The sequence below is a fragment of the Sarcophilus harrisii genome, chromosome 5 (assembly GCF_902635505.1).
Source record: "Sarcophilus harrisii chromosome 5, mSarHar1.11, whole genome shotgun sequence".
Taxonomy (NCBI): Eukaryota; Metazoa; Chordata; class Mammalia; order Dasyuromorphia; family Dasyuridae; genus Sarcophilus; species Sarcophilus harrisii.
The window spans coordinates 116,736,280-116,763,479 of NC_045430.1; the positions used below are offsets into that span (position 1 = coordinate 116,736,280).

General features: G+C 35.3%; 1 protein-coding gene across 1 annotated transcript in view; it reads left to right on the plus strand.

Moving 5' to 3' along the window:
• Positions 1-3,035: 3,035 nt before the first annotated feature.
• CMAS (cytidine monophosphate N-acetylneuraminic acid synthetase) overlaps positions 3,036-27,200 on the plus strand; it is a 32,776-nt gene continuing 8,611 nt past the window's right edge. Inside the window, exons 1-3 of the mRNA XM_003771151.4 lie at positions 3,036-3,442; positions 24,720-24,862; positions 25,060-25,215. Coding sequence (XP_003771199.1) covers positions 3,189-3,442; positions 24,720-24,862; positions 25,060-25,215 — 553 coding nt within the window. The 5' untranslated portion in view covers positions 3,036-3,188. The remainder of the gene's footprint in view (positions 3,443-24,719; positions 24,863-25,059; positions 25,216-27,200) is intronic.

Genomic DNA, 27,200 nt, shown 5'->3' on the forward strand with positions numbered 1-27,200 from the left:
CAATTACAACATTCAACAGGACACTAACATTAAAACCAAGCCAAATGGCATCTTAAAATCCCCAGTCTTTGTAGATAGCCCCCTGAGCATGCAAAAGCGTAATTCTGAGGCTTCTACAGTTAAAAGGCTGCAACGGGAGGAGTATTGCTCTAACACGGAATGACCAAATCAGGGAAACTGAGTCCCGTTTTCCAATGTATACACTCCCCACTCCATAGAAGAAGGGGGAGGAAAGGCCAGATCTAGGGTGGGGGAGGAAGAGATGCCATTTTACCCATGGCGGTGTGTCCCGAATGGCGAGGGCTCCTCTGGTGGTTCCACATTGGAACTTGAGGGCGAGGTAGCTCATCTAAGCCCTCAAATCTTGCTGGGAGAGCAAGACCTGAAGGAGAGATCATTTACCCCTGTCCAGGGAGTAGCAGCCGTGGGCAGAGACATTCTCTAAACTCACCCCAATTCAGTGACCTTTCTCCTCGTGGCTACAGCCTGACCATTAACGACTCCATTGCATTTAACAGTGGAGTGGGAGAAGGGCTCAGACACAGCTCCTCTTAAGTTTCTCCGGTTATCTCCCCAGAACAGATCAACGAAAGCGCAGGCCTGGGACCCCCAAAAAGGGTGGTGTCCCCAGAACAGCCATGTGTCTCTTTGGTCTGGGGGGGGGGTGTTAAAAGAGACACTTCCTCTCATGTCTTGGAGTCCCTGCCTGAGAGCAGGGCTTTCTGGTGAGAGAGAAAAAAAAGATTAGAAATGCATTGACATGCAAAGGAAGGGCCTTTGTCTCTGGAAAGGATTTGGACAGAGGGAGTTTCCTCAAGCAAAAAATCTTCTGGAGGAAAGATTTTAGAGGCAGAGAAAAAAAAGTCTTTTACCTTGTTCAGAGTTCCGGATTTCCTGGTCAAGAACCAAGCCAAATGGTGTCTCAAAAAGGACGCCCCAATTGTGACAACTGCGTCCGGTTAGACACTAATCAAGAATCAAGCCAAATGGTGTCTCAAAAAGGACGCCCCAATTGTGACAACTGCGTCCGGTTAGACACTAATCAAGAATCAACCCAAATGGTGTCTCAAAAAGGATGCCCCAATTGTGACAATTGTGTCCGGTTAGACACTAATCAAGAATCAAGCCAAATGGTGTCTCAAAAAGGACACCCCAATTGTGACAACTGCGTCCGGTTAGACACTAATCAAGAATCAAGCCAAATGGTGTCTCAAAAAGGACGCCCCAATTGTGACAACTGCGTCGGGTCAGACACTAATCAAGAATCAAGCCAAATGGTGTTACTGATATTCTAATGACATCTAAAATGGATAAACCTTTATCCTATCAAACATTAAGAAGGAATGCCTGTAACCTAAAGATATAAAACCTTTATCTCATCAAACATTAAGTGGGAAAGGTTATAACCTGAGGCAGAATAACTAAATAGGACAATGGGGAAACTAGGTCAAGATATCAAAAGGGACCTTTGGCACAACAATTTAACCATTAACTTAAACATCCTTCTATACCTTCCCCTTATCCTATTCCCTCGAGCTCCGACTTATTTATAAATTTAGAAGACTTTTATTCCCTTCTAAATATATATTGTTCTCTCTTTAACCCAGATCTGAGTAGGGTTCACTCTAAAACTCCTTCCTTTATCCTTTTTCTCTCTTCCCTATCCCATTACTCTTATTTCTGAATTCATATGTGTGTGTATGTATAAAATTAATAATACCCATATATCATTCCCTCTTCAACAAATGTAATGCTGGAGAAACTGAGCAAGATAGCTATTAGAGAACAATTTAATAATTTATTAAATGGGAGAGATTTACTGGGACCAAATGGATCCATGGTTTTGTCCCAGAGCTGAATGAGATATGGTCTCAAAGAATCCATCAGTGAATGTCAGATACAAAGATACTTTTAGAGGGTAACAAGAACAAGAACATAATGAAGGAGGTAACTGGATGGGGATGACCTAATGGGGGGAGGCACCCAGAATGACATAATGGGAGGTACTAGAGAGGCTCCTGATAGTCTAATGATATCTAAAATGGATAAAGACCGTTATCCCATCAAACATTAAGAGGGAATGATTATAACCTGAGGCAGAGTAACTGAATAGAACAATTAGGGAAACTGGGTCAGGACATTAAAAGGGAACTGTGGCACAACACCCATACAGATGAAAGTAGGGCTCCAAAATTACCAGCCTTCCTCTCTCATCTGATTCCTCTGTGTCAGTTCTTGCTCTCCGGTCTTATTTGTATCATTACTCTTTTTATCTTTTGCTCCATTGCTCTGCTTTTTAAGATCACGTCATCCTCAGCTCTACTCCATTTTTTCAAAATACCCAATTACTAATCAATTTCAGGCATGCAGCTTACATTTCCACCTATAAAAAATAAATAGTGTCCTTGAATCCCCAGTAATTAATCTTTGATGTTTACTTTCTGTTTCTTTTGGATCTTATACGTCAAGTTTTCTATTAAATTCATTTTCTTTGCAGCAAATTCCTGAAAGTTTGGGGATGCATTGAAACCTCACCCTACCCACTCCTTTTTGTTGTTGTTGTTGTTGTTGTTGTTGTTTAGGATTATTCTTAATTTTGCTGGGAATGACCCGAGCCTGCATTTCAAGCTGAAGTCTTTCATTAAATTCCAGGATCTCTCGCCTCTTTCTGCGTCGAGGCTAGACTGAAAATGCTTTCTAGATAAGGATTGTTTCACTCTTTGTATGTCAGCAGCACCTGGCTCACAACAGGCCTTTGATAAAAGATGATGGATAGTGCCTGATAAAATCAAAGCACTTTCAAGTATTTCACAGATAAATGAGTGACTCGTCCCTAAAAGGACGCACAAGATAGGTATCTGAGTGGCATTTCATTTCAAATTCGTTCTCACTAAATCTTTACGTCTTTCAGGCATCATCTTCGAGTCAATTTCCTAATTTTGCAAAACAACCCCGTTCAGTCCGGCTTCGGCTCCGCCCCCGGCTCCGCCCCACTCATAACAGTCCAGAGTTAAAGGCAGCCCAATAGCTGGCAAAACGGCACCCCGAACTACAGCTCCCAGCGGCCCCCGCGCGGCCTCCCGCAGCTGGACCGGGGACGGAGCCGGGGCTGCGCTGAGGTGGCAGAGGAAACGGTCCCGGATGTGGCGGAGCCGTGGTAGCGGAGGAGGAGGAGGAGAGCGCTGAAGATGGACTCCTCCGAGAAGGCGGCTGCTACCTCCTCCCCTCGAGGTCGGCCGCCCCGGGGTAGACCCCCAAAGCTACAGCGCAACGCCCGCAATGGCGTGGGCAAAGGTGGGGAGAAGACCCCGCACATGGCGGCGTTGATTCTCGCGAGAGGAGGCAGTAAGGGCATCCCTCTGAAGAACATCAAGCACCTGGCGGGGGTCCCGCTGATCGGCTGGGTGCTGCGCGCGGCCCAGGACGCCGGGGTCTTTCAGAGGTGTGCATGCGCAGAGGGGGCGGGGGGGGGGTCCAGGCTGAGGGGGAAGGGGCGCGGGGACGCGGGGGGTCAGCTTCCGTCCTGTGGCAGCCCTTCGGGAGTGGGCGTGGAAAGGGCTTGGAATTCCCAGAATCGGCTCCCCGGAGAAGAGGGTGACGCGGGGGCAGTTTGGTCCCATCTTCCCCGCACTTTATTGCCCCACTTATAAAACGGGGAGATTGGTCGGTTGTCGCACTGCTCTCCCCTCTCTCAGTAATGCGGGCGTCTCGAATGAATGAACGAATGAACAAACGAACGAATGAATGAACGAACGAATGAACGAACGAACGAATGAACGAACGAACGAATGAACGAACGAACGAATGAACGAACGAACGAACGAATGAACGAAAGGCATTTATTGAAGCGTACTACGTTCCAAATACTGCCTACGGCAATGGGATAATTGTTTAGAGATTCGACAGACGCTAATTAAACTTCACAGACAGGGATAAGAATGAAAAATGAGGCTCAGAAACGGATGAAAATTCCTAATTCTAAAAAAAAAAAAACCTTCTAGACTTCTTCCTGTGAGTCAGCAAAATCTAAAATGAAGCCAGTGTTTATGCATAGGTGAAAGACAGGGAAGATTTTTGTCCTACACAGTCTTGCTGGTTTTATTGTAATGTCCTTGTAAATGATTTCATCGACTAAATTTGAACATTGCCCTGTGCGGGGAACTGCCAATGCTTTGCCCTTGGTGCACTTGATAAATCACTTCTAATCTCTGTGCTTGTTGAAAATCATCTGCAGATACTCCTGCTAGCTCTTTGAAAAATAGCCTCACATAGATGACTAAGGGGAAAGAAGAGAATATTTCTTAGTAATTATGAATTCAGTTGTCATAGCTTCAGACAATGGCAAAATTGTATGCAAATACCTGGTGTGGGAATTGCTGTATTTGAGTTTTTTTTAGTGAAACGGTGAATTGGTGTAGTGGGTTGAGAGCTGTTGGTCATCCAGTCAATAAACATTTATTATTAAATGTCTACTATGTGCCAGATACTGTTCTAAGGGCCCAGCATACAAGGAAAGACAACCAACACTCCCTGCTCTCCTGAAACTTACTGTGTAAAGGAGACTACATGCAAAATGATTGCACACAAACAAGCTATATATAAAATAAAAATGGAAATAATCTTAGAGAGAAGGGACTAAAGGAAAACTTGGAAAGGTTTCTTTAAGAAGGTAGGACTTACCTGAGTCTTGAAAGAAGCCAGGATGCAGTGCTAAAAATTGAGAGAGCATCTCAGGTCTGGGAAACTGCTGAAGAAAGAGCCAAGAAGAGAGAGATGAAGTATCTTGTTCTTGAAATTCAGTGTTATTTGATTGCAAAGTATGTGCAAGCGTATAAGATTGATATTGATAATATCAAGGTATTGATATAACATATAATAATATAATATAATTATATTATTATTATTAATTATATATTGTATGGTATAATAATATATTAACATTATAATTATAATATTAAAATATATTATTATAATATATAATAATATAATAATAATATAAAGATATTGATAATACCTTTCCAGGTTAGATTATGAAAGATTTTCTTTGTCAGACAAGGGATTTTATATTTGATCTGAAAGTAAAAAGAAGTCACTGGAGTTTATTGAAGTGAAGATGAGAGAGTTAATTTGGTCAGACCTTCTACTCAGGAAAATCCTTGATGATTATATGGAGGCTGGATTGGAGGGGAAAGAGATTTGAGGCAGGGAAACCAATCTGCAAGCTATTTCAGTAATTCAAGTATGAGGTGACAGAGGATGATAACATTGTCAGAGGAAAGAAGGGGATGTATTTGAGACATGTTACAAAGATAAAATCAAAAGACCGTGGCAACAGGTTATAGAGGAGTGAAAGAAATCAAGGATGACACTTAGGTTGTGAGCCTGGGTGACTGAGACAATGGTAGTGCCCTCAACAGTAACTAGGGAAATTTGGAGGGAAAGATAATGAGTTCAGTTTTGGATATGTTGAGTTTTAAGTTCTTTACTGAACCTCCATTTAGAGATATAGGAAAGGTATTGGAGATTTGAGACTAAATGTCAACAGAGAGATTAGGGTAGGATAGATAGATTTGAGAATCATCATTATATAGATCTTTAGAAGTTGCTAAGATCACCTAGTAAAGTAATATAGAGGGAGAAGAGAAGAAGGCTCAGCTCCAGAGTCAAAAGGTCCTATGTTTACATTCTGTGACATACACTGCCAATGTGACCTTGAACAAGCCACTTGATTTTTTTTCAAGAAATTTTACATGACCCCAGGCATATATATGTGTGTGTGTGTGTGTGTGTGTGTGTGTATAATAGGTATACAAATCAAGCATTTATTGATAATAAATCATAATTTTCAAAACCTCACCAGTTATACAATCCCATATGGGATCGTGATCTACAGTTTAAGAAGCTGAACTCTAGCCAATTCCTGAAGAATATAAATGGCTGACCTATATGTACAAAAATATTTATAGCAGCTCTTTTCTCAGAGTAAAGAATTTGAAATTGAGGGGATGGCCATTAATTGAGGAATGGCTGAATAAATTATGGTATGAGATTATAATGGAATATTATTGTTCTATAGGAAATGCTGAGCAGGATGCTCTCAGAAAAACCTGGAAAGTCCTTTATGAAGTGAATTGTACTATATACAAAGTAATACCAATGTTGGGGGATGATCAGCTGTGAATGACTTTATTATTCTGAGCAGTATAGTAATCCATGACTACTTTGAAGGACTCATGATGAAAAATTCTGTCCATACCCAGAGAAGGAATTGATTGTGTTTTTCCCCCTTATTTTTCTTGAGGGGTTTCTTTTTTGGAGGGGTGGAGATCTTTGTTTTCTTTCACAACATAACTTTTATGAAAATGTTTTGCGTAACTTCATATTGCCTTAATGAAGGGTAGGGTGAAGAGGAAAGGAAAGAATCTGGAAGTCAAAGTTTTAAAAACAAATGTAAAATTTGTTTTACGTGTAATTGGAAAAAATAAAAATATTAAATATTAAAAAAAAAACAATATAAATGACAGAGTGGGTGCCAAGCAGCACTGATAGAGGAAGTTCCTCATGAGATTTGTATACCATTGAAGTCATAGGCCCAGTCCCTATCTTTTTCTCAATCTTTTAATAATATGTTTGAATTCTACACCTGGTTCTGTACCTGGCATTTTGAGTTAGTGCTTGAAAAATATTTGTTCATTAAATGAATTCAAATGGTTTATAAAGGTGCTCTTGACAGCAGAAGTTCCTTACCCACCAACTCCCTAACTAATGATACACAGGCCCAGTCTCTATCCCTATTAGAGATAGTAAATTATATAGAAAGAATAGAAATGTGTATAAATTCACAGAAGAAAAAAGTCCAAGAAAAAGACTAAAGGGATAAATACAAACTGTGACTTCAAATGTTTTTATAAAACTGCACAAAGTTTGGGTAACAAGCAAAATATGCCCCAAATTAGGGCCATTCAAAAGTGGAAGAGAATATCTTAATCTTTTCGGGGGGGGGGGGGGGGGAGAAGGAATTGCATGACTGGATTGGGTATATTATAGAGAGCTGGGACTAGGTGACCTGTGTAAATCTTGGAATTTTAGAAATGGAAGGAGCATTTACTCCAAACCTGATTTTGCAGTTGAGGTTGAAAAGATGAAGTGATTTGTGGAAGAAATGCATCACAAATACTGATTTCTGCTGTTTTGTAATGTTGTCTACCCTTATTAATACCATATCTCAGAGCAACTCTTAGAAATGTTTTCTTTTCTCCTCTTGGCCTCACCTGGAACTTCCTACATTTAGCAGATAATAATAACAATGACTGACTTTGAAATGCTTTGTGCCTCACTTATATCATTTGAGCTTTAAAGCAATAAGTAAGCCAGATACTATAGAAATCCTACTTTATAGATAAGAAAGCAGTTGCCCTGGTCATATTTCTAACCATTATCCAAAGTGAATGGAATTTGAATCCAGGTCTTATCTGACTCTACATTCCATACCTCATTCACTGCCTTACCTTGGATCTTGCTTCCAACTTCACTGTAATTGAAGTAGTCAACTTTTCCACAATCCCCTTCTTCTAGTACTCAGAACTTCCCAGGATCTTGATCCATTTCTTCCTTTTGCTCATTGTTCACAGAATAAAAGTTATTTCTATTTTTCAACTTTATATTATTAGTCCGTTTATTCCCATCTTCTCTGGGATATTATTCCACCATTCACCCATCTCTCAGGGAAAGCAATTTGTTTTTGTGAGGGAAGAGTGTTCAATTCCAAGTTAAAGGTCCTGAGTTCAAATCCTAGTTGTACTGAACTCATCCATCCTTTCATTGCTCTATGACCTGGGCAAGTCATTTAATAACCTATTTAGGCCTCAGTTGTCTTATTTGTAAAATGAAAGAGTTGAATTAAATTCTAGGGTCTCTTCCAATTCTAAATCTAAAGGGTCTCTATCATGGGACTCTAATTTGTTTGCCTGTAGATATGCTCAAGTCTCTCCAATCCTTCCCTTAAAGTAAAAAAAAATTCCCTTGATCTATATTCCATCTGGTTATTGTCTCATCTTTCTCCCACTTTACATTGTTTCATGTTTTGAAAACCTTCTATATCTAATGTTTCTACTTTGCCAGTTCTCTCCTAAACCCTTTCCAAAAGACCCCTCCATCCCCTTTTTTGTAGAAGGGGTTAGCTGTGAGTGTAGCACACTGCATAGAATGTTAGACTCTGGTATGTTGGTTAATATGGCCAAACTGCTTTTTTTCCCTTATTTATTCTTTGAAATATGAGGTGTGCCTGAAGAGAGGGAAAGAAAGGGATGCAGGAAAATGTCAGTATTCTAAACTTAAAAGGTATCATTAAAAAATGTTTTAAATTAGAACAAATATTTCTCCAAAGGTCATGAATGACCCAAAAATCCAATCCAGTGGCTCTTTTTTAATCATTGTCTTTGACTTCTTTGCTATTTTTGAAAGCACTGTTGTATTTTTACTGAAAATTTTCTCTTCCTTCAGCTTCAGAAACACCAGTCTCTTTTAATTTTCCTACCTCTTTTATCATGCCTTTTTCACTTTCTCTTTGCTTGAAGCATCCAATCTTAGCTTCCTCTGAGAGAAGAATGGTTGGAGCATTGAATTTGAAGCCAGAAACTTGGGTTTGGATTCCACCTTATGTCTATGACAGAATCAATTTCCTCATCCAGAAGATGGGGAGAATAATGTTTGCTTTGGGGCAGGAAGATAACTCAGTAGAAAGAGCTCCAGCTTCAGACCTGGAGTCAAGAAAACTTGAGTTCAAATCTGATTTCAGATATTTACTAGCTATGTGACTTTGGGCAAGTCGCTTAACCCTGTTTGCCTTAATTCAGTGAAGAAGGAAATGGCAAACTCTAGAATCTTTACTAAGAAAATCCCATGGATATTCTGGTTTGTGGAATTAGAAAGGATTGAGAACAATTGAACAATATTTAGTTACTAACATGATTGCTATGAGGAAAGCATTTTACAGGCTGGGTGTTTCATAAGTATAATATTTTGTCCATCTGTCTACATTCTCTCTCTTGTCAATTTCAGGTTTTTTCCTCATATCTTCAATTACCACCTTTATGCCAGTGGCTCCCAAATTGGTATGTTCAGCCCTGACCTCTTTTTTGAATACTAGACTTAAAAAACCTGAACATCTACCTATATGTCCCAGCTTAAACTCTACATGTTTAAAACTGAATTTGCCATCTTATCCCTCCTTCCCAAAAATGTGTTTCTTTTCATTTATTTAATTTATGTTTCTTCCACCCCTTCCATCACTGCATTGAGAAGACACATGGGAAGTTATACATAATATTTCCCATACAAATCATGTTGTGAAAGAAAACATAGATCTATGGCTCCACCCCTCTACCCCCCAAAAATATGCTTCAATATACATTAATCAATTCTTTTTCTGAGTATAGATGGCATTTTTCATCATAAGTCCTTCAGTGTAGTCTTGCTGAGAATAGCAAAGTTATTCACAGCTGATAATCCCACAACATTCCTATTACTTTCTACACAGTACATTTCACTTTGCTTAAGCTCATGGAGGACTTTCTAAGTTTTTCTGAGAGCATTCTGCTTATCAATTCTTACAGAACAATCGTATTCCATCATAATCACATGCCACAGTTTATTCAGCTATTCCCCAATTGATGGGAATCCCTTCAATTTCTTATTCTTTGCCTTGAGAAAAGAACTGTTATAAATATTTTTGTGCATATAAGTCCTTTTCCTTTTTTTTTTTTTAATCTTTTGGGATGCATTCTAAGAGTGACATTTTTTAAAGGATATCCATAATTTCCTTTTGGCATAGTTTCAAATTACTCTACGTAATAGTTGAATCACTTCACAGTTCCATCAACAATGCATTAATGTCTCATTTTCCCCACATTTCCCCCAGCGTTTGTCATTTTCCTTTTCTGGCCCATTAGCCAATCTAATAGGTATGAATTAGTACTTCAGAATTGTTTTAATTTACATTTCTCCAATCAATAGTGAGTTAGAGTATTTTTCTCATGTGGCCATAAATAGCTTGATTAGTTCATCTGTATTTCTTTTCATTTAAGTATTTCTCTCTGTGGTGTCAATATTTATTCAGCCTCAGAAATTTAAAACCTTGGACTAGTAATTGACTCCTTCCCCCTCCTAAATGTTTAAGTGCCATTGCATTACCAATTGATTGTCTCTCTGCAGTATCTTTGACATTAAGCCCTCTTCTCTCTTCCCCCTGCCACCACCCTATTTCTGGCCTTCCTTAATACTTAATACTTCCTTAATACTCTCCTCAACAGTTAATTACTAATTAAGTAATTACTAATTACTAAAAAGTTAACATTACTAATAGGTCTTCCCCACTTTTTTCCTACCTCTCCATCTCATATCCTTCCAAATCCATGCTTCACATTATTACCAAAATAATTTTATTCATATATCATGTCACTCTTTAGCTCAATAATTTTTAGTGGCTGTCAATCCAGTCAACCTTAGGTTTCTGCCATACTCTTGTCCACCCTACCTTTCCAGGCTTATTTCAAATTACTCCTTTTTACAGACTGTGCATGCCAGCCTAGTAGGACTACTCTCTACTCCCCAAATTATACCCTGTGATCTCTTGACTCTGCTCCGTCCTCACACTGTCCGCTAAGCTTAGTATGTCTTTCCTATTGAATTCCTACTCCTTAATACCCAACTTAAATGTCTCTCCTCTTTCGTAAAGACTTCTGATTCTCTGTGGCTGGTAATAACTTTTCAGATCCTAAATGGCACATTATTATGTTATATATCTATATCTTTATTTGTGTCATCCCCATACTAGATTGTATGCTTTATGAGGCCTGGCATCCTATCTTATCTAAACTTGGTATGTTCGCTAGTGTCTAGCATAGTACTCTACACACCATAAAGACTTAATAAATTGTTATTGAATGAACCATAACACAAGTTGTTATTGTCATAGCCCAAGTTATTGCTATAGCTTTTTGCTATTGGCAGTTGCCTAACCCTACTTTAGAGAGAACAAGTAATTTTTATTTAACCAGTTAAGCAATGGAAGTTCAGAGGTTGAAAGGAAGTTGCATTTTTTTCCCCCTTTACCAGTATTTTGAGTTGGTTGAACCTCCCAAAACAACAGTTCTCTAAAGGAAGTCAAGAATAGAGCCAAGCAAAAATAAGAGCTGAAGCTAAAAGATATGAAAGTGTTTCAAGTGTGAATTGGAGAGATAAGAGAATAAATGTGTCAACCCTTTTATAACTACAGCTGAGAGTAAAAAGAGTATTAAGGAATCCCAGAGTAGAAGAGGCCTCAGAACCATTTTTCAGCTACTTTCCTGAAGAGGAATTTCAATATCCTACCTGATAAGTAGTTGAAAAATATTATTTACAGAAAGTCAAGTGAAAGGCAAACCACTTCTTCAGTGGCAGCCCATTCAATCCATTTTTGGACAGCTCTTTTTGGAAAATATTTTCCTTACATTAAGCCTAAAACTGCCTTACTTCAACTCATTTTTCATAATTTTCTAAGTACAAGAACATATCTAACCTCTCTTCCAAATGATGACTTGAAAATATTTGAAGATGGCTATCAGACTTCCTTTCCCTCCCTTTTTTCTTCACTCTTCTTTTTCAGGTTATTTATCCCCAGTTCCGTCATTTTATCCTTATAACACCCACCATCCTGATGAGTAATATTAGAACTAGAAAAAAACTGAAAGAACATATCATTTTACTGCCTTATTTTGCAAATGAGGAAATTGAATTTCAGGAAAATGATTTTACCCAAGGCCACTGACCTGGTTATGTAGTAGACTTAATATTGAAGCAATCTTAAAATGTAAATCTAATAATGCCTAATGTATCCTGAATTTTAATGGAATGGATTTTTTCATATTGTTGAAGTTTACTCCTTTAAGTCCTAAAGCATTTTTTTAAACTTTCTGATATAAATCTTTCTAAAATGCTATGTATACATCCCTGGCTTAAAAGAGAATACAATAAATATAGTAGTTTTTTAAACTTAAGGAGGGCTCAAATCTTGTCTCTGACACATTCTAGCTGTGCAACCTCAAGCAAGTCATTTAATTTCTAAATGCTGATTGGCAAATCTTAAAACTCGTAAGTCACAGAGTTGCCCATGATAATCTTCAAGGAGTTTTCATATTAGTAGTCCCTACCCTGGTGAAATTATATATAGATTTTTTTTAATCAGTCTCAAAGTTATCTCTGTTGTAGGGGCTCTCTTCTTCAGTTTTCCTGAGCAAAGTTATAATTATCAATTTATGTCATATTAATTTCTAAATGTTGGAGTAAGACTAAGGACATTAAGATTCATCCCAGCAATATTCAGTTGTAACCAGGCAAGTAGAAAAAGGGGAGCGACAAGATGCGAATGGATTTAGAAGGAGGTTTTTTGTTAATAAGGTTAAACCTTGCTTCAAAATATATTTCTTCCTTATTAAGGACAGCACCCTTAAAAGAATCCTTATATCTGCCATAAAACTTGGAATGCAAAAATTGTGGGTTTTGCTTCCAATCCTCAGAACATGTTAAGGAATAGGCTTTAAGAATTCTGGCAAAGAAGAAAGGTGACATGATGAGAAGTCATGGAAAGCATGTGAAAGGTGTTTCACCTTTATCCTTTAATTTCTTGGCTCCACATCTCTTTGGCAGAAGAGCAAGAGTCAATAACTTCTGCCTTTTTTTCATCCTTTTATCTTTCTGTGTGTGTGTACATTTCTGTCTCTCCATCTTTGTCTGTCTCTCTTTCTCCCTTTTTCTGGTTCACAGTTGGAAGGCTTATGTGACCCTATATCAAAGTAGATCTTACTGCTATCAGATGTAATAGAGGTGACCCTTTTTTTTCAAGGCTATGCCAGAAGAACATGTGCTGCTCTGGCAGATTCTACTGTGCCATTTTTGGCACTAGGATCCCAGCAAACTAAGTTCAGATAGGCTGGTCATTTAGTAATGAATTCCTTGGCCATGGCAGCCCATGAACAAAGAAAAATGAGATTTCTGCCGGACAACAAGGTAGCATAGTGGATAGAGCACTGGGTCTGGAGTCAGGAAGACTTAATTTCAAATTTGACCTCAGACACTTACTAGCTGTGTGACCCTGGACAAGTCATTTAACCCTATTTGCCTGTTTCTTCATCTGTAAAATGAGCTGGAGAAGGAAATGGCAAACCATTCCATCATCTCTGCTAAGAAAATCCCAAAATGTAGTAGGATCGCAAAGAATCAAACATGACAGAAATGACTAATAACAACAGACAATAATAATCTGTTTCATCTTTGATGATGACAATGGCAGAAAGTAAGACAAATGATGCCCCATCACATAGTTTTTTGATTTGTGTATGTGTATATGTAGGTGTTTAGATCATCTATAAATTTTACTTTAGTTATTGACACTCTGGATGTGAGATCTTTTATAGAATGAGCAATGAGTGGACATACCACTAGAGGAAGAGAATTAGATTTATCTTGACATTCTTGCTATAAATAAAACCAGAAGAGAGAAAAAGTCAATAAATTGAAGGACAGCTCATGGTAGTATTGTAGTTGATTTTATCATGCACCCAAAGGCAGCAAAAAATCATTATTTTCAGGAAACAGTCATTTAGTTTGTTCATGTAAAGTATTTGTAAAAAAGATCACTAGAAAATAAAAAATAAAAGTATCACTATAAAAATAATTACAAATTACGTGCCAATATCTATTTCAGAGAATAAAATAATAGAACTTTGAAGAACACCATAATGCCCTCTGAAATTTTAGGATTTTTTTTTCTTTCTTCCTTTCTGATTCTTAATAGTATTTTATTCTTCAAAATAACTGCAAATATAGTTTTCAACATCCATCTTAATAAAATCTTGGGTTCCAAATTTTTTTCTCTCTCTTCCTTCCTCTCCCCAAGACACCAAGCAATTCAATATAGGTTAAATGTGCAATTCTTCTTTCTCTTTTTTTTAAAGTCACTTTATTGATACCTTTCATCTTTTTTTTTTTTTTTTTTTACAAAATGATCAATAAAATTTATTTTTTAAAAAAATCATAGAACCTAATAATAAATATTTTTAAAAAGATAATTGGCAGTTTTTTTGTATTTTTAAGAACAGAGAAAAATGAGTATAGTGGAGGAATAATTAATAAAATTTAAATTTTAACTATTATAGACAAGATAGACCTCAGAAAAGTATGTAATAACAGCAATACATTTTATTTTGTCAAATTTATATGCTGGAAACAATACTCTTCCGTTCTACTTGTAGATTACTGGGAGAGAGAGGATACTAAATCCTATCTATAGTTTGTATCTTATGATGCCTTTTGTCTTTGTCACAATCATATGCCATCAACCCCCAACAGATTGAACCCTCTTGTTGCCAAAAAGCACAATTAACAATAGCTGCTATAGAAAACAATATCACATGTGTCATTGTGTATCCTGTTTTTCCTAATAGCCTCCTACTTCTCTGCCATGCAGCGAATCATATTTCTTTAATTCAGTGACCTTCATTTGTTTTTCTATAATTCAAAGTTAATTTTGCTTTTAGTTATTTTTTTCATTTATATCATTTTAATCATTTTATATAATTTATTTGGTTATTTTATTCTATTCTGCATGAGTTCATGCAGATCCTCCTAGATTTTTCTAAATTCTTCATATTCATCATTTCATACAGCAGAATTTTATTTCATTACTATAATTTTTTCATGCACCCCATAGTTTGCACTCATTCATTTTATTTCCAATTTTTTACTACCATAGTATATACCTATCACTATGTTGGTATATTTGGGGGAGTGGGAAGTTTTGGAGAAGATTGACTTCCTTGGGATAGTTGTTCTATAGTGTGATTGTCCTAGAAGGAGAAAGGATGTGGAATGTTTGATCACTTTTCTTACATGATATTAATTGAAATACAGAATAGTTGGGTCACTTCAATTACCATAGTATATTCTGTCATGCTCAAAAAACTTTGAGCAGAAGCTATTCTTTCTTTTTAGTCATCATGCCAGTTCATCTGAGGTAAAATGAAACCTTGGAGTTATTTTTATTTTCAGTTTATTAGACTTAATAATTTGGTTACTGCTAAGAATACTATTACCCAGAAAATACATCTTTTCCAGGTCTTGTTAAATATTTCTTTGTCTCTTGATCAAAATCATCTCTGTTTTCATCAGTTCAGTCAGCCTTGTATCTTTTTGTCCACTGCCTAAAATTCTCAGAAATTACTGACTAGGAGGACATCAATTACACTGTCAAATCCCTTCCCAGAACTGTGATGTAAGAGAGCACTGTTTATATTTGTATTTGATAGCCATTTGTTGCCTCATGCTTTTGTTTACAAGTTGCAACCCATAAAAATGTTATTTTGGCCTATCTCCTTCTTTAACTGACTTAAATGAACCTAACATAGTTGGAGAAATTCAACCATATTATTATTTACCACTCAGCATTAATGACTATGAAGAAGGCAGAAGAATGAATTTCTAACAAACAAATGATTGGAAATGAAAAATGAAGAAAAATAAGACTAATTTCCTAGACAGTACAATAGATTGAGCAAGAGTCTCAGAGTGAGGAAATCAGGCTTCTAGCACCTATCTATGTGACTCTAAGCAAATGACTTTGTCAATGTCTTAAGCATCTTTATGAGTTACAGATTTGCAGTGGTAGATGAATTTTGTGAGGCACCAAGGAAGCAGTATTCCCAGGACTGATGAAATCACAAGTCTAAGTAAAAAAGAACAATTTTTAAAATTAATCTACTAATCTTCCCACTCTTAATGTTGTCTAGGTCTTAAGCCTCAACACGTACTTCAAGGCTTTGTGATTTTAATCAGGATGGGCTCTACACCAACAGATTATAGCAACTTGACTGCCTTTGAAAGTTGCTGTGGTTGAAAAATTAGTCATTTAGTGGCCAACATTGTGATAACCCTCTCTAATTTTACCTGGATCAATCCTTAGGTGACATACATAATTCAAAACTGGGCCGCCTTATACTCAAAACGTTCAAGTCAAGTTGCTTTTATAACAAATCTTTATTGTTAAAGCTATGTTGATGAATTTGAGTTCTGAATAACATTTCTATTTTATAATTGATTCCATTTTAAATAATTTTGTCAATTAATTATTCCCAGACACATGTCCGTGGAATATAATAAAGTTCAATTCAACACACAGTGGTTAAATTCTTACTTCATGCTAGATATTATATGAGTCCCAACAAAGAAAACAAAACAAAAAAATAGCTTTCTGTGTAGGCAGTTTCATGCTATTGGAGGGATACAATATTTAGGCAGAGAAATCAGTACCTGATCATTTAAGGAGGGGAAAAAAGAATAAGTAAGGGAATCAGCAGAGGCCTCCCATGGAGGTGGCACATTTATTGAGCCCTGAAAGAAGCTAATGAGCTAAGACATAGAAATGAAGAGGAATTTGAAGATATTTTAGAGGAAGAAAAGAACACTAATAACTGGAGGAGTCAGGAAAGTCCTTTTATAGGAGGTGGAATTTGAGCTAAGTATTTCAGGAGATAGGAAGGAGAGCCTTGCCAGCAACAGGAACAGCTTCTGCAACAGCACAGAGATGGGAGATGGGGCATAAAAAGTAGTCTAGTTTGATTAAACTATAGAATGTGTAAGGAGCAGTAAGAAAAAATAGGGTGGATCCAGATTGTAAGGAGCTTTGGGTGTTATATTTTTATATACCTGATAAGGGTTTTATATTTAATCCTAGAGGCAATGGAAAGGCAGCTAGAAGAGCAGCATAGTTAGATCTTTGATTTCGGAAAATCATTTTGGTAGCTGTACAAAGGATGGATTAGAGAGGGGAAGAATCAAAAGCAAAGATACTAACTTGGGGCTGGAAGTGGGAGAATTCTTATAATATTCCAGGAACGTAATGATAGCTTGAATTGGAATTTTCCCTGACTTTCTAACCCAATTGATGTTTTTATTCCTTTCAAAGTAATCTGTACTTGGATACAGGTCATAGACCCAGGTCAGTTCCAGTGCAAAAGATGAGCTTATGGCCATAATGGAGTTAGGACTCTGCTCACAATTCTAGAACCGAAAAGAGTGTTTGTGATCACTCAGAGATCAGAGCACAGGCCAGGACAGTAGCAAACACCACTCCTTATATCATACCACCTTGGAAGAATTGAAAACTTACAAGTTCCTACAAATATCTCTAAAAATCAGTGCACCCTTTACCCCAAAGCAAAACCCTACTTTAACAAAGAATTAAAAGTCAAGTAATAGGCTGGATAAATAAACAGACAACAGGAAAAAAAATTCTGACCATAGATAATTACTATGGTGACAAGGAAGATCAAAACACATACTCAGAAGATAACAAAGTCAAAGCTCCTACATCCAAAGCCTCCAAAAAATATGAATTTGTCTCCTGCCATGAAAGAGGTCAAAAAGGATTTCAAGAAGAGAAATGAGAATCATGCAAGACTCTCGTGAAAAGAGAATGAACAGCTTGGTAAAGGACACACACACACACAAAAAGCCTTAAAAAATAGACTAAGCCAAATGGTAAAGAAGTAAAAAAACCAATGAGGAGAAGAATGACTTAAAAAACAGAGCTGACCAAATGGAAAAATAAAAAATCCCTTTAAGAAAATGGCTGCTTTAAGAGTAGACTTAGACAAATAAAAAAGAGGCAAAAAAGCTCCCTGAAGAAAATAATTCCTTTAAAATTAGAATTGAAGAAACTGATGGCTTTATTAGAAATCAAGAAATAATCAAACAAAACCAAAAGAATGAAAAAATAGAAAACAATGTGAAATGTCTCATTGGAAAAACAAGTGACCTGGAAAATAGATACAGACAACATATTATAAATTATAGAACAAAGGTAAAAGTGGTAAGGGATAGTAAGTGAACCTTACTATCATCAGAATTGATTCAAAGAGGGAATAATATATACAATCAATTATATATATAAATATATCTTACCTTACAAGAAAGTGAGAGGAAGAAGTGATTAGAGAAGGGGGAAACAGAAGGGAAAACAGATTGAGGCAGGGAGGTAGTCAGAAGCAAAATACCTGTGAGGAGAGAAAATAGAATAAACAAGAAGGAATATAGGATGGAGAAAAATACACATTATGATAGTAACTGAAAAAAATTTTGAAGCAAGTTTTTCTGATAAAGGCCTCATAAACATATAGAGAAATGAGTCAAATTTATAAAAATAAGAACCATTTCCCAATTGATAAGTAATCAAAAGATGAATAATTTTCAGATAAAATAATCAAAGCTCTCTGTAGGCCTGTGAAAAAATGCTCTGTTGATTGGAGAAATGCAAATTTTAAAAATTCTGAGTTAATTAGATTGATAGAAAAGGAAAGTGATAAATGGAGGGGATAGGGGAAAATGAGACATTAATGAAGTGTTCATAGAGCTGTGAACTGATTATTCTGTAGAGCACTTTGGAACTATATCCAAAAGGCTGTAAAACTATGAATATCCTTTGACTTAAATGATTCTATTTCTAAGTATGTGTCCCAAAAGAGAAAAATAGAAACAAAAAGGAAAATGATCTAAATATTTATAGCAACTCTTTTCTGGCAGCAAAGAATTGAAAATTGAAGAGATGCCCATCAATTGAGGAATGACTGAACAAATTGTACTATGTGATTATGATGGAATGTTATTGTGGTATAAGAAATGATGAGCAGATTAGAAAAACCTGGAAAGTTCTCCATGAGCTCAAGAAAAGTGAAATGTACTATACATAGTAATAGCAAAATTGTGGGATCATCTGTGAATGATTTTGCTCTTCTCAGCAATACAACAATACAAGGTTACTCTGAAGGATTTATGATGAAAAATGCTATCCACACCTAGAGAAAGAATTTTGATTATCTCTGAATACAGCGGAAGCATATATTTTTTTTAAACTTTTTTTTTCTTGAGGTTTTTGGTTGGCTTTTTTGTTTTTGGAGGGGTTTTTGGTAGGGGGGATGTGTGTTCTTTTGCAACATTACTTATGGAATGTTTTACACAACTTCACATGGTCCTTCTCAATGGGAGAGTATGAGGAGGAAGAGGGAGAATCTGGAACTCAAAATTTCAAAAACAGATATTAAAAAATTGTTTTGCATGTAACTAGGAAAATAAAAACTTTCTTTTAAAAAAGAAAGGAAGAAAGAAATGAGCAGGATGCTCTTTGAAAAACCTGAAAAGACTTCCATGAGATGATACAAAGTGAAATGTATGTACAAAGTAACAGCCATATTATAAAATAATCCTCTGTGATTGATTTAGCTATTTCAGTAATAAAGTAATCTAAGACAACTCTGAAGGATTATGATAAATGATATCCATACCCAGAGAAAGAACTGATAATGTCTGAACACATATTGAAGCACATTTTATTTAACTTTATTTTTCTAGAGGTTTTTTTTTTTGCTTTGGGGTTTTTTTTTGGTCAGTATTCCCTTTCACAACATGATTGTTATGGAAATGTTTTACATGACTACACATGTATAATCTATATTGCATTGCTTGCCTTCTCAATGGGAGAAGAAAAGAAAGGAGAGAATTTGGAATTCAAAAAAGTTTTTAAAATGAATATTAAAAATTGGTTTTTTTACATGCAGCTGAGGAAAAACAAAATGCTAAATAAATTTAATAAAGGAAAAGAGAAGATGGAAAAAGTAGAACTCAGGTATGGTTTCATTTAATTGTTTTTTAAAGAGCAATATTGAAATCAACACAAGTGATTAAATTGCTAAGTTACTGCTTGAATTTTAATCATTGAACGTCAGTGAACAAAATATTGCAACTTGTCAGTCAAAAAATAAAAAAGAAGAAGAAGAAGAAACTTCCTAACAATCAGAATGATCCACAAGCAGAATGAATGGATGCGCTCCTCTTTCATAGAGATATTACACAAAAGCTGGATGAGGACTTCTTAACTGTATTGTAGACAGGAGTCTTTCTGAGATGCAGAGAGGCTAGGTGGGTTCATGGCTCTCAACTCTCAGGTACTATGACACTGTGATTTGGCAAAATGCCAGTTATAAAACATTCAGGTGATCTTAAATTTCAAATTTCCATTGTATTTAGATTCACAATTTTAAAATTAGGTAGAACCTTAAAAACCATTTACTTAGTCTTCGTAATATTAAATGTAATGTTGGGCTACTTTTACATTTCTCAGTTATTAATATAGCATATATTCCTTTGAGAAGAGCTTACTCTGGGCCTTTACTGGTAGAGAGAGCTGAAGCTCATGCTTCTTATTTTCCACTTAATACCTTAAAATTTTAATTTCCACCTTAATATCCTGGACTTACTATACCCTTTTGTTACCTGAAGACGATTATTTGTTTTATCCAATGATAGCTACTATTTGACCATTTTAAAATATTTCAAATCCTTAAAGTCTCAAAAATGTTTAATTCTTTAAGCAGATATATCTTTCAAATGTTTAAAAGGCAAAGTTAATTATTGCTCATCAATAATAAGGCTATTCTACCCAGACACTGTGAGGACAGCATTGAGAAGATTTAAAGCCAGTGTGATTAGATTTTAATTCTGGATATGTCACTTAACTTTTTGGATGACGTTGCACAAGTTATTTTGCCTTTTTGGGCCTTAACTTCCTCATCTATAAAATGAAAGAATTGGACTATATTATCTCTAAAGCCATTTCCAATTTTAGTTCTTGGATCTTATGAACTATAATGCAATAAAATGCCATTTTTTATGGCCTGGGTTGTGACCAGAATCCTTCCAATTTTCTGAGAATACCAAAAAAAAAAAAAAAAATCTTAGAAATTTTAATGGAAATATAAATAAATGATGGGAAATAAAGCAGGCTAGTTTTTCTTTTTCCCTCCATTAATCTAGGCTACAGTAAAATGTATTTAAAAATATAAATGACTTAGAAAATTCATAAAACCCTGGACAATCATTTTTATTTCATTGCTTACAACTATGTGTTAAGTTCCTTTATGGCAGAGACTATTACTTTTTGTCTTGCATGGTAGTAAATCCTTACTGGTCTCATAAAACTGGTATGTCCTTAAGGCAGTATTATATAATAAAGAGATTTTATTGTTCTCCATAATGTGTAATATGGAACCTTCTACCAATTCCTTCCTGGGATTTGAAAAAATTAGGTCAGGAAATCACTTTTTTTTTAAGCCTTCTTCTAAAATAAAGACAAATTATTTTGTAGATGACAGCCAACATTTTAAATAAAGAACTAAAGAAAGCCACAAAGAAGATAGAAATCCTGTTGCGTGAGCTAGAATTGACAGGATATTTGACTTGGAAGAAACCTTACAGATCATCCCTTTCTGTCTTGAGCATATCACTAATTCAGTTCAGAAGATGAGGAAGATGGACTACATGACTTCAGGCAATTCCGGCTCTACCGCATACACACCCTTGGCTTACAAATGAGGAAATTCAAGGACTGAGACATTAGTGACTTGACTTAAGTTCACAGAGAAAATAAGGAAGGAACTTAACCGAGACTAAAAGGACACGTCTAACTGCCTTTGGTTTGCCTGTTGTTCATCATTGTGATGTGGTTAGTGGCAGTGCAGAGAGTTGTGAGAATTAGGGTGGGGAATCCCCTCTAACCGATGAAGGTCCAATGTGAAAGAATTCACAGACCAGAAATCTGAATGGCAGAAGGGATTTTTATTGGCACTGAGAAGCCAGCTTTGCTAGGAAGACAGACTTCTTGGTGGCACAAGGTCCTGTTGGGAAATAAAGGTTAACACTGAGAAGAGAATGTCTTCACAGCGGGCAAGAGGCAGCTTTGCTAAGAAAAGAGCTTTGTTGGCAAAGCATAATCCTACTTCAGACTTCTGCAGAAATTTGGAGTTCAGAGTCGTCTTTTATTGGCAGTCTGGGGCTAGGGCTTCTATTGAATGAAATTCCTTCAATATTGTCAATGCTCCTAGGCCTAGATGTCCAGTTGAAAAAAAGAATACTTATCTTGGAGTGTCAAGCTACTCAATAGGAATATCGGGCCCAGATCTCCAATTGAATGAGACCACTTAAGTTTGAGTTATTGGGAGTGGTCCTGGGCTAATCCTCAACTCAATTGAGGGTGCAACTGCATCTCTAGCCTGAGACCCCCCCCCAATCTCCCTTCTTTTATAGATTAAAAGGAACATAGTGTCAGGGTTCACCCCCATCAATTGCAGAGTCTTCTGGGGAATGGAAAGTGAGATTTTAGTTAATGAAGTTACTGCCAAATTCAGTTAACAGTGGGAAAACAGCTAGGGGTGGTTTGACTATTGTTCCATTGATCACTAGTTATTAACATGTCATTCCTGAGTCAGCTGTTTGTCAGTACAGCCACTAAAGTGATTTTCTTAAAAAAAAAAAAAAAAAAAAAAAGCAATTAGTCCTAAAAAGAACTACCCCCTCACTCCCTCCACTATTACCCTCTTTCCTACCTACACACACTCAGTGAACTCCAGTGGCTCCCTATTGTCTCCAGGGACAAATGAAAAATTCAAACCCTTCATAACTTAGCTCCCTCCTACCTTTCCAAACTTTATATATCTTACTCTCCACCATATACTCTGATCCAATGACACTGGCCTTCTGGTAATTACACAAACAAGATACTCCTATCTCTTGGTTCAGGGCATTTTTCTCTGACTGGAAATGCTTTCACTCCACTATGACTAGCTTCCTGGCTTCCTTTAACCAACTAAAATCCAACCTTCTATAGAAAGTCTTATCTTCCCCCTTCTTAATTCTACTGTTTTCCCTTTTAATTGCTTTGTATTTATCCTGCACATAGCTGGTTTTGTGTATATTTTCATGCTTTCTCCCCCATTTGGGGAGTATATGGAAGTAATCTGAAAGAGGAAGGCATTAGCAGCTGGGGTTGGTAGTGAGATCCCCAGGGCCTCCCTGACATTTTTTCCCTTCCAAGCTGGGAGCTATTTAATTAGCTCTATATTATATATATATATATTAGCTCTATAGCTAAGTGATTTACACCTGCTTAAGGCTTTGAAGGCCTTTGGTATGACAAAGTCTTTGTAGGGGTTTTGAAGGAAAGGGTCTCCTGCAGAAAGTGCAATTTAAGTTGAGTCTTGAAAGAATGTAGAGAAAGTAAAGAGGTGGAGATGATGGGACAAATTTTATTCTATTTATAAAGGATAACCAGATCAAAGGCAAAAAGAAATGAAGTGGAATATCATATTTGGAGAACTGAGTAACCAGGCTACATTGTAGAATGTATGAACGAGATTAAGAGGTAAGAAGTCTAGAAAGATAGAAAGAGCACACAATTTTAAGAAGCTTTAAATAGCAAAAATTAGGATTGCATTTTTGGTTTTGGAGAATGCCATTAGAAGTCATTCATTGAATAGGGTGGTGAGATGGTCAAAGCTTGGCAGCTAAGTGGTGGATGGATTGGAGAGAGGAAAACAGTCAATGATAATGGAAGCATTTGAACTCTAGCATCAAAGTTACTGCCTAAGGAAGTCAAATTAGAACTGGGGAAAACCAAAATATAAATTCAGCTAGGCTAGCTCAAGTATCCACAGAGGAATGTCGAGCTTCAAGTCACAATTTTTATGGATCATTTCTCAAGGTCTCAAAAAGAGGGGAAGGTACCAAAAAAGGCCACTGAAAGAATACCAATAATTACAGACTCATATGCCTACTTTCATATCTAGACAAAAAATTAATGAGAATCTATATATATCTCCAGGACATTCTTGGTGAGGGTGTAAAAAGGGAACAGGCAGTTTCACAGTATTCCCTAATAAGGCTTGTTTTTATAATCATACAATTGATTAAAAAGTATAGTGAATACTTTCACAGTGCTTAGCTTTTTGCTCCTTACCAAAAATGCTTAGTAAACATTACTAGATTATGATGGATCATTTTTAATTTGAGTGAGAAATAGGAATTATACCCCCCTTCTTTTGTTAAAGTTCCTTTCAAGTGACTTGAATTAATGAGCATGCTATTTTGTCCAGTCCAACCCTAAAATTTCCATACATAGGGATTGCTTAAATGATATATATCTTATTTTCTTCATAATCTAGTAATTTTGCTTAAACATTTTCTATCCTTACTTACTAAGAAAAATTCACTTATACCATTTTTTATATAAGATGTATACTTCTCAATTAAGATAATTTTAATCTAGATAAAGATTCAACCAAAGGTAAATAGCATAATTACTGTGTGCATGTTTAGGTCCAAAATGTTTAAATTGTGGCTTTCTTATGGTATCTTTTTGGGGTAATTTTAAAGATGAATATGTTTTGACACAGTCAACTCAGCCATATAAGGTAACTAGCTAACTGTGCTTTCAAACTGGCTTAAGTAGTTTCACATCTAATCTTAAAATGTTAATAGGGCACACAATATTCTTCTTTCAAAACCATAGTATTACAAGTTTACATTACACATAACAGGAGACATTTTTTTTCTATATATATATCCATTCTTCACTAAATTCCTATTGTGTGATATTCAGTTCATTATTTCACAATATGAATATTCTTAATTGAATTTCTATTAGTTGGCATTACAAAACTAAAATTCTAAATTATAGTATTTATTTTTACTTTTAACCAATTTCATGAGTTTTCAGGCAACTTTTCAAACTTTTGAAGCTATTCACTTTGATAATAAAGCTCTAATGATTTGGGGGGGTTGTGTTTTTTATCTATATATAGCATATGGGTTTCTACAGATCATGATGAAATTGAGAAAGTTGCCAAGCAATGTGGAGCCCAAGTTCATCGAAGAAGTTCAGAAGTTTCCAAAGACAGTTCTACTTCCTTAGATGCTATATCAGAGTTTCTAAGTTATCACAATGGTATGTATTGTTTTCTTTTTAAAGAAAGTACATTCTAATATTATGTTTGGGATGGAATTTTGCTGTATTTAATTATTAAATAAACTGATTTACTTTAAGATGAATTGGATATAAATTAGAAAATTTTCTTCATTGGCATTCAGTTTTCTTTTGCTGAAATCATTTTGACACACACTTTCATCTTTTGTCTTCTTAAGAGGTTGATATTGTAGGAAATATTCAGGCTACTTCTCCATGTTTACATCCTTCTGACCTTCAGAAAGTGGCAGAAATGATCCGAGAAGATGGATATGATTCTGTTTTCTCTGTTGTGAGACGTCATCAATTTCGGTGGAGTGAAATTCAGAAAGGAGGTAATCTGACATTTTCCTTCTTTCTAGTCTTAGCTGATTACAGCAAGGTTCAATTATTTTCTTCTCTGGGTGTGTTTTGAGAAGCAAAAGTGAATACTTAATACTTTGTATAAATTATGGAAATAACATGGTAGAAAAAATATAGTGGTTTATGGAATATTATTTCTATTTATAAAACTCTGATTTTATTATTAACAGTGAGGTAATAGTAGCAAATAATATATTTAGACCAGTAGTTCTCAACCTTTTCAAGTAAAAGGACTAATTTTTAATGTAAAAAAATTTTGATTTCATATGATTAGTTATACTATTAATATCCATTGATGAGAAACTAGAAAAAAAACTGCAATAAATTCATTAATAATTTAAATGAATTTATATTTTGCCAATTCTGTATAGAGAATATACATCTGTATAGAGAGGCTTCAGAAGGGTAATACATGTTATATTTTTTAGTCAGTGAAAATTAAATTTATTGTATGGAATAAAAGAAATTGATTCTTTGCATTCCAATGGTCCATGATCATAAGCTATATATCTGGATGGAGAATCTTTGATTTAGCTTTTCTTCTAACCTGAGAAATATTTAAAATTATTTTCAAAAACAAGTCAGAACCATTAGGTCAAATATTTGAAAATTGCAGTCCTAAATATTCTAGTTCTTGATAAATTAGATAATAATAAATCAAATGTCAGGATCCCTCAGTCTAAAAAAAAAAAAAAAAAAGAAAGAAAGAAAGAGTTAAATGTAAATAAAATAAAAGCTAATAAAATAATTTAGAACCTGTTATGTGGTTACTTATCAAAGCTTAGAATTATTTACCCCTTAAAACTTGGAAGAAAAGTTTTAGGAAATAAGACTTAACATGTTAAAATCAAAAATTTCATCCAAAGAGATGGTAAAGTATAAATAGATTTAAAGAGGGATTGAATACATTCATATAAGACAAATTCAAAAAAATTTTTAAGGAAAACTAGGAATGTTTGGGGTGAGAAATGGTAATAAAAGGAGGGGTAATATTTCTTTAATCTTTTAAAATTGGTTAATCTTCCTGTAAAATGTAAGAATTAATACAGATTACTAAAACAGACGGGACCAGGAGTTTGGAGCTCTGGGACATTTTATGTTCTTATGTTTTTTCTTCCATATTGACCAGATTAAACTATAAGCAATTTTGATATATGAAATGCTACATTTATAGGTTCCTTTCTGTGGGTGAGTGTTAAACTCAGAGAACCCATTTCAAATAACATATGGCAAAATAATTTCTGCAGTCATTTCTCCTTTAGAGAACTTCATCAGTTCAGACACACTCTTTAAAAATTTATAATTTTTATAAAATTTTATCGATAATGTCTATTTTTATATCACGTACATTTCCCAATATATTCCTTTCTCCAGCCCCTTCCAAAGAGTAATTCCTTATTACAAACAATAAAAAGAAAAGGGAAAAAAATTCCTAATCAAAAAATATGTAATACTATATTCAATTTTACATCTTTACAGACCTCTATCTCTGCAAAGAAGTAGGGAAAACACACTATTATTTAAACATGAGTATTTGTTAGGAGGAACCTAACTAATAAAAAGAAAAATTAATCATTAGATTAAAAGTATGCAGAATATGATACTATTTTCATACTATGTAAAACTAACATTGACTGATCTGGATCATTGGTACTAGGAAGGTGAAAAGAGTTGAATGCTTATAATTATTATGCATTTCTGAGAATGTGATATTTTTTAAATTAATTTAAGTCCATTTTTAAAAATTTTATTTTCTTTAGTATTCACTATAGAATTGAATCACATAGTTGCAGGAATCTTTTTCTAACAATTACTAAATAGTAATAATAGTTGCTATTTACATAGCACTTTTAAGATTTACAGAGGACTTTAAAAATATCACCTCATAACATGACAATCAGATTAATTCAATGTTGTTTTTTTACATACCATTCAGTACTGCTTTGTTAGAAGATCC